The sequence below is a fragment of the Cotesia typhae genome, unplaced genomic scaffold (genome assembly GCF_013202065.1).
Source record: "Cotesia typhae breed Kobodo isofemale line unplaced genomic scaffold, CoteBio_Ctyphae scaffold_152, whole genome shotgun sequence".
NCBI lineage: Eukaryota > Metazoa > Arthropoda > Insecta > Hymenoptera > Braconidae > Cotesia > Cotesia typhae.
In genome coordinates, this window is record NW_027423776.1 from 3,985,508 (window position 1) to 3,993,821 (window position 8,314).

Below are 8,314 nucleotides of genomic sequence, written 5' to 3' on the forward strand. Positions count from 1 at the left end.
GTAGTTGTAGCAAATGCTTCTGAGTAATTAAAAAAAAAAAAAAAAGTTAACGTCTATTATTATTTGTATAATTATAATTTAAGTATTGTTATTTAATGTATAATTTTTATTTTCTTAATTATTAGAAAATTCTTTTCTTTTTCTTGGGTGAGAGAATTTTGAGCATACTGACAACTGGAGCTTCAAAGCATAATGAAACTACAAACGAAATCAGATAAGACAGTACTAATTGTCCGATAAATACTATCACCTAAAAGATTAAAAATTGTTTTAATTAAATAAATTACTTGAAATAATTTAATATTTTTCAGACAATTATAATTATACTTACAACTGTATCTTTGCCAAGGTGGAATGGCAAATCTAAATGCATCGCAGATACTCGAATAATTATTGGATGAACTAAGTAAGCGCAGTAAGTAACTCTGCTAAATGGATACAGTATAGGGGCTGATAAAATTTCATTAACCAATCCTGAAACAATCAAATTAATTAAATAATTACTAAATATCTTGATGAAATATTATCGTAATTTTTTTTCGTAATAATTACCACCATATCCGGTACTACAGGCGATAATGATCCAAGATAATCCGAGCGCCCAAGCACTGTGACTTAACGAGGAATAAGCAGCCGCTGTGACTGGTGTCAGTTCAGCTTCATACAGGCCGTAGATCAAACTTAAAAGACAAGCTATCGAAAGGAGCCAACCTACGACAACCGTAGCCTAAAATAAATTTATTTAAACATATTACTGATGAAATAATATTTTTTGAAATAATTTTTCTATAAGTCTGATTGACCAATTTTTACCTTGGACATCTTGATTTTACAATCAGTCTTGAAAAGAATGTATCCAACGGACATTCCAATTAAATATGGGCCCATTCGAGTCCAAGGTTTGTCGTAAATTTTATCGAAGAGTGCCAGCGGGTCATCTATACTCGGCATATGGTTATTAATAAGTGCAATGTATCCCGTAGTCAGCCATGAACTTACAAGTAGCGCAACGACAAATACAGTTGCGACTTTTATGTGATTGGTTGCAATTACTAAGATTACTGCTCCAATTACGTAAAATTGAGTATCATCTGCTACATACCAACTCCATAACATACACTAAAAATAGATTTTATTTATAGATTAATTCACAAGCATTAAATTAGAGAATAAAAGAAAAAAATTACTTTTTGAAAAAACAAAATTTTCCTCTAAGTTTATCAATGATAAATTGTCTTATTAATTTATGTTTAAAAAATTTAAGTAATTTTGAATTAATTATTCAAATTTTGTTTTAAAAAGTATTTCCTTTCTTTATTATATAACTTAAAAAAATGATAATAATAATAATAATAATAATAATAATAATAATAACCATTTGATCAACAGGAAAAAGTGTATTAATATAGAGTAAATTTCTCCACCAATAGTTAGGACAATTTTCATGGTCATTAGTCGGTGGCTCGAATACAGAATTAGCATGAAACCACTTCATGGTAACTTGCACAACGCCCAAAATAAACATGTAAGGTGTTGTAAGACGACTAAAACGGTACAGCAATAAACCAATAAACTTCAATAGACCAGCAACGAAACCATGGGTTCCTTGTGTTAATTTATTGAGATCGCCCATCGCGTTCGTACGAAAAAACAGATAAGCCACGAGTAAACCACCCATGAAGAAGAAAGTGTCTACGCTAAATGCACCGCTGGTTATCGTTTGAAAGAGAAAATTTTTTTCAACAACTTTACGGTACTCCATATTATCTGAGTACTTGAATATAACGATGCACGTGTGTCCTAAGATAACCCAAGCCATAGAGATGGCTCTCAAACCGTGAATAGTGCTGATGGTATCTCTTCCGACAGAGGAATCGCAAATTGTTTTCATGTTTTCTCTCACTGAAAATGAAAGTAAAAGCTCCTTTATCACGCTTAATTCTTCATCATTAGAAGATGAAACTGATGACGGGGTATTATTTCGCGGATTATGATTCTTCATTTTACTTTTCCTCTCCGCAGTTTCTTCTTCATCATCAATGTCATTATTGTTATTATTATCGTTGCTACTGCAGCTATTAGTCGACGTGGTCGTCGATGAATCCAAACCATCTGCAGTAATAATATTAATTACTAAATAAATATATATTGTATAAATATTTGTATAATTTAAATTTAAATATCATTTAGTATTGAAATAACCGTTTGATAATTCCTGATGTAATTTGATACTATGCCTCAGCTGAACATGTTTCTCAAGATCGTAAATGGTAGTTTCCTGTTGTCTTGTGGCGGTAAATGTTATGTAATAATCCAATATCGTACCAATAATCATTAGTATAATCACAATCACACTACTTCCTCTAAAAAATATGAAAAATATTTTTATTTATTAATTTTTACTTCAACATAAACTTCAATTTTTTGTTTACTTTTTTTTTTTGGTTCAGGAGCTATTCAGCAGAAAGTAAATTGCACGTACACGGAAAGAACAAAATTATATTGCACATCCTTCCATATTATACTCAGTGTTATCTGTGGTGAAAAAACATTTCAGATAATATCAAATACAATCTAGATTATACTAAATTACTTTGGTATTATACTCAGTGTAATCTCCGATTTGACCAAGTAATTTTTCTGGTTATATGGTGTGAGATTACACTAGATGTAATCCGCAAAAATATCCTGTGTAATTTGAATTATACTCAGTAGAATCTGGGATTATATAATTTTTTTGAAAATTGTAATATTTAACTTTTTTCTTTTTTAATTTATAAATTTTTTTGAAAATTTGTTAAAATTGTGATAATTAATTTTTTTTTTTTTTTTTTTTTCATTTTTTATGTACTTTTCAAAAATGCAATGCAATGCATGGATAGAAAATATTTAAGGAGCATTTAAGTACAATTTTTCCGATAATTTGGGGTTGAAAAATTTTTAGTAAATATTTTCAAATGGGGTCACCATTTTAATTTTTATTTTTTTAAACGCAATTTCTATTTGATTTTATTGATACATTTTTTTTAAATACCTAAAAAAATGAACGACTCAAAAAAAAATTGATTATTACAATTTTCACAAATTTTACAAATTTTCAAAAAAATTTATAAATTTTCAAAAAAATTTATAAATTAAAATAGAAAAAAGTTGAATAGCACAATTTTTGAAAAAATTGTATAATCCAAGATTCTACTGAGTATAATTCAGATTATACGGGATATTCTTCCGGATGATATCCAGTGTAATCTCACACAGTATAACCAGAAAAATTACTTGGTCAAATCGGAGATTACACTAAGTATAATACAAAAATAATTTATAACTCTATTCATATTTTATTCTCTCAAAAATAATAATAAACTTTTTTGTATTATCAATATGTATAAATCCGATTGGCGTTTAAATTAATAATAAATAAATAAATATTTTCTGAAATTTTTTTTCACCATAGATAATACTGAGTATAATATGGGAGGATATGCAGTGTAATTTTGTTCTTTCCGAGTACTTTCATAGAATAATTAACTTAAGAATTTTCTAAAAAATTCAGTTTGTCCATTAGAAGATAAAAGTAAAAAATTTTATATTCCAATTATTTGTAATTTTAGATTACAAAAAAAATTAACATCTGAGGCTAATTAGCCCCAACCGTAAATGAAATTTATATTCTAATGAATATTTACTTACACAAGGGTCCAAAAAACGTTATCTGAGTATATGTCATATTGATTGTGTTGATCACGAACTTTTTCAATAGCAAAGTATTTCTTAGCATCTTCATTGGCTGCTAGTCTAGCAATTATAAAAATGTCTTCGGCGGTGCAAGAAAATGGAAGACAAACACCTAGTTGAATAGATCTAGACTGAATAAAAAGATATGTTAATTACAAATAATTGATTAAATACCATTAATTATGATAAAAATAATTAAGTACTCACGACTGGAGTTATAATGGTGTTATTTATTAAAATAGTAAGTGTAAAAAATCCAAGTTTATAAGGCGGATTGTCGGGAAGAAAGTTTGAAAATAATTGACTTCCAGAAAATCCAGCGTTTTTTTTCTTTGGTTCTGATGATTGACTCACCGATGTCGCAAACTTATCATTTGCTTTAGTGTAATTATAACCAATGTAAGTACATTCGGTTGCTGATCCAATGAAGTACGAATTTCCCCAGAAGAAACCGTTGGTAAATCTTCCAGAAGCATCGTCCGCTGTAAAAGATTTAATGTCAAGTATGCTAATCATATCCTTGTCTATATTTATTTGTTTATATAATTATTTAAAATACTTATTTATTAATTAATGCCCGCGGGTATAAATCATACAAAGTCGGTTGAGTAATAAAATATTTAAAAAGTAAATTAAACTTCTAAAAAGTTTTTGTGAATCGACTGGCGTAATAAAAAGTAATCAACAAATAAATAAAAATTGAGAAAACAAGTTTTTCTTTGCCAATCGATTGCACTACTCAGTACTACTTGTTTACATTCACTACCAAGGCTTTTTCAGAAGTTCACGGACCAATTACTATTTACCCGTTAAAAAATAACTTTTTAAATATTTAGTTTTATTTTTATTTTTATTTTTATTGTGAATATAAACTTCCTCGTCCCAAATAACTTTCAAAAAAATTAACTTAACCTAAAAAAAGAGATAGTATTAAATAATAAAATAATAAAAGTTAGTATTATGTTAATTAATAGCGTTAATAAAAAAAAAATCAAGGACAAAGTGTAATATATAACAATGTCTTGCATAAATTAGCCAACTATTGAGATAACACATATTTCATCATTCTGTAACATATTAAAACTTTCTCCAGGCTTACGTATATTACGAGATACCAAGAAAATAGAGTACGAAGAAATTACAACAACTCAAGGCACATAATCAACTAAATGAACCAGGCATGCAGATACCAGCAAAAAGTTGAGTACGCTAAAAAATATAAACGTCATACCGCATCCAAGTATAGTCTACGGATCATAAATATTTTAATTATACTCATTTAATTTTCTTTATCATCACAATTGCAATAAATTGATATCTATATTTTATTTAGCTTTCTATTGTTGCATTACTGTAATTTTTCTATGCATGTCAATGACTAACAAATATATATATATATATATATATATATATATATATATATATATATATATATATATATATATATATATATATATATATATATATATATATATAAAGACATAGACATATATCTAAATAATAAGAATGATAATAATAATAGTAATGATGAGTTATGACTTATGATCAACATAAAAAGTAGGATCAACTAAAAAATACGGAAAATGCCAACTTTCTCGCACATCATTACTCATAAATTGTCAACAAAATATAACTTGATGAGTACAATAAGTGCATTAATAACTTTTACTTGATGACTTCAATAAAAAGCAATGATTAATAGTTTTTATTACTTATTTATTATTATTTTTATTAAGGCTCAACATTTGTTTAATAAAAAATTCTCTCTTTTCTTTGTCATTTTAAAAAAGTTGTTATCATTTTTTCTTCTTATTAAAATTTTGTTTATTACAGATAACCATCCGTTAGTGGTGACTTGCAAGAAAAAAAACCCAGCGGTCACTTATTGTTAGTTTATTATTATTATTGTTATTTAAAAAGTGAGATAACTAATTGCTGGGTAGAGTTACATTTATAAAAGGAGTTCGAAGTTAAATAAAGATACTTAATACATAATTACATATTTTCTTACATCAGATAAAACGTAATATAGTAACTAGGTAAATATTATATTTAAAATATAGCGCGAATAAATTAAGTTAATATAAAAAAGATATTTCCGTGAAAGTTCTTTATATTTTTTTTTTTTTTTTTACAATTGACGATTCTTCGGCGCGTAACGACCGACTCACGTAATAATGCCACAATATAGCTTATTTGTTTAGTATATATCTCTAGATATCGAAGATTATTATGCAATTTTAATAATTGCGGCAATTTTAAAGGAGCCGTACCCGTGGTTGTAGCTGGAGTTGTAGTTGTAGGGGTATCGGATCGGTTTAAACTTTCTATACATAACAACATTATACATGTAATGTACTGAAAGTAACAAAGAAAGAATCTCTGGGTTTTTTTCATTTATCACGTGATACTTAGCTACGGAAAAAATGAAGAAGTGAAATTCTCTGTACGTCACAGCATCTCTTTAATAAAATTCAATCTCTCAAACAAGATTATTGCTTAATACACTTTCTTCTTCGATTTCTTTATATCTCTTTCTCGTATACCATTAACTTGTTCTTGTTCTTGGGATACTCGTTACCTTAAACTCTAAATTACAGTTTCGATTTCTTTGCTCCATTGACCTCAAAACTAATAGACTCCTCGGTAACATAAAATTTTTTTAACTTCTCAGATTAACTCACTTGTACATTTCTTCCCTTCTTTGTTACATCTTCGCGTACACGTGAACTTTCGATGGCCAGTTTCAAGGTCTTTTTATTTACTTCTTTCTATAAAAATATAAAATATATAGCGAATATTTATGAATTTAAAAATTTTAATTTTTTAAATTGACATCAAAAGAATTCAAACTTTTAATTACATTAAAAATTTTAATGAAAAAATAATAAGCTTTTATTTCTTCTTTATTTTTGTTTGAAAAAAAAAAAAAAAATTGTTTTGAGATAAAAAATATCCACTAAATTGCTATCTTTTACCATCATAAAAAATTATTATCATATAAAAAATTACAGTTATAATTTATGTATATATCTGCACACGATGTTCAAAGAATGAGCTTGCCCGCTAAAAGTGAAACCTTAAAATGAAAGTAGGTAAACGAAGACGGGCCCACTGGACAACTGGGTGTCCCCTTTTTTCTTTCTATTATAATTGAATTAATATTATTTTATGTTTGCATATTTGTGTCTATAAATAGTTTCTCTTTCTCTTGTTAGCTATTAGCAAGCTGATAAAATAATTTTTGACTTTTTTTTTTTCAGCAAATATTTCGTAACTCGGAACTCATTTGTACGATGACATTTGGTAAACGCAGAATCATTTAACTATGAACCATGACGGGAGTAAGTTCTTGATCGGGTAGAGCAACCTATACGTATTATAGCATCACTTCCTACCGCGATTCTATCATCGGTGAAAGCGTTGCTTATAATCTTTTCAGGCTCAACTGGTTGTCGCCGCTTAATTACCAATAATCCCGCGCAAATATCAGCTTCTTAGCTTCAAGTTAAATAATCAACGGCTTGTTATTAACTTTAAAATAGTCTTATCTACACAGAAAAAAAAAAGTTTATTAAACCAAGAAAATTGTAAGAAAGATCGAAGTTATTTTGGAGCAAGAAGAAATTTTCTTGGCTTAAAAAAATTTAATTTCGTTCAAGAAATTTTCAATCTTCCTTAAGATTTTTTTGATTTAAGAAAAGTTACACTTAACTCAAGACTTTCTTTCTGTGTAATAGCTTTTAAAAATGTTTATTGTAATAATAATTAAAATTTTATACCTTTAAGAGCCCACAGCTCTTGGTTCCTAAGCCCTTTGACAAATCGCGTAATATCCTTGGCACATTGTTGATTTACAGGGTATTCATTTTCTTTCCAATTTTTAACAAGTGTCTTCGTGTTGTAAAAATCCAAATTTTCAGCCAAAGTATGCCAGTTCATATTATTATCTTCATTATCGTTATTACTATCATTATTATTTAATTCAAAATCCACTTCCGATGATTCAGATCGGTACTTTGAACTAGCTATTCTAAATGTATGCTCTTCAGGTACAACAACAGTCTCCGCTGTACTCAAACTGTCATCAGCAAATATTTTAATTGCTGATAATATCAAAATAAACCACGTTAAATTATTCATTTTTATATTAAATATTAGTAACCACAAAAAGTAAATAAAACTAAAATATCTTTTACAATAAATTAAAATTAAATTAATTATTTAAGCATATTTGATTAATCACTCCGTAAATATTTTGCACTTCTCACTTTATTGAGCTTTTATATTAATTAATATTATTAAAAATTTTTTAATTTATTTTTATTTATAAAATCAAGTAAAATTTTTAAACAATTTCCAATGATATTTAAAGTTATTCATTTTTAAATAAATATTATTAGTTGAATATTAGTCGAAGGTAGTCGAAGGTACACATGAGTGATCGTCGATGTTTGATGGCTACCGACAAAGTAAAACGGCGAGTGCATAGAAATAAGCCAGGTGGAGAAATGAAATGTTTTTAGTGGTCCTACTCTCACACCGTCAACGACTTAGGACGAGGTAGAGTTGGAGTTCT

General features: G+C 27.6%; 1 protein-coding gene and 1 long non-coding RNA gene across 4 annotated transcripts; one reads left to right on the plus strand and one right to left on the minus strand.

The window, feature by feature from the left end:
• Positions 1-58: 58 nt before the first annotated feature.
• Positions 59-7,883, minus strand: LOC141535732 (nose resistant to fluoxetine protein 6). Of its 2 annotated transcripts, none has more exons than XM_074255831.1 (9): positions 7,518-7,883; positions 3,943-4,217; positions 3,691-3,866; positions 2,203-2,363; positions 1,376-2,112; positions 814-1,119; positions 553-727; positions 332-474; positions 59-250 (listed from the first exon to the last, which is right to left on the minus strand). In XM_074255831.1, exons 1-9 carry the CDS (start codon positions 7,876-7,878, stop codon positions 122-124), a joined length of 2,463 nt encoding a protein of 820 aa, XP_074111932.1. In that variant the 5' UTR covers positions 7,879-7,883; the 3' UTR covers positions 59-121. The 2 variants fall into 2 exon arrangements, with proteins under 2 accessions (XP_074111932.1, XP_074111931.1); XM_074255830.1 differs by lacking the exon at positions 7,518-7,883 and adding an exon at positions 4,851-4,899 and having other exon boundaries at positions 3,943-4,647.
• LOC141535734 (uncharacterized) lies at positions 3,783-6,015 on the plus strand. Of its 2 annotated transcripts, XR_012480638.1 has the most exons (4): positions 3,783-3,976; positions 4,119-4,238; positions 4,829-4,934; positions 5,569-6,015. It is a non-coding gene; the product is annotated as an uncharacterized LOC141535734 (long non-coding RNA). The 2 variants fall into 2 exon arrangements; XR_012480637.1 differs by lacking the exon at positions 5,569-6,015 and having other exon boundaries at positions 4,829-4,969.
• Positions 7,884-8,314: the final 431 nt, after the last annotated feature.

Excerpts from the sequence above, each read along its gene's own strand:
- LOC141535732 (XM_074255831.1), bottom strand. The coding sequence starts at position 7,878 with ATGAATAATTTAACGTGGTTTATTTTGATATTATCAGCAATTAAAATA. Across the intron at positions 3,867-3,942 it reads ACACCATTATAACTCCAGTC|TCTAGATCTATTCAACTAGG; the intron begins GTGAGTACTTAA and ends CTTTTTATTCAG. Across the intron at positions 728-813 it reads GTAAAATCAAGATGTCCAAG|GCTACGGTTGTCGTAGGTTG; the intron begins GTAAAAATTGGT and ends AATTTATTTTAG.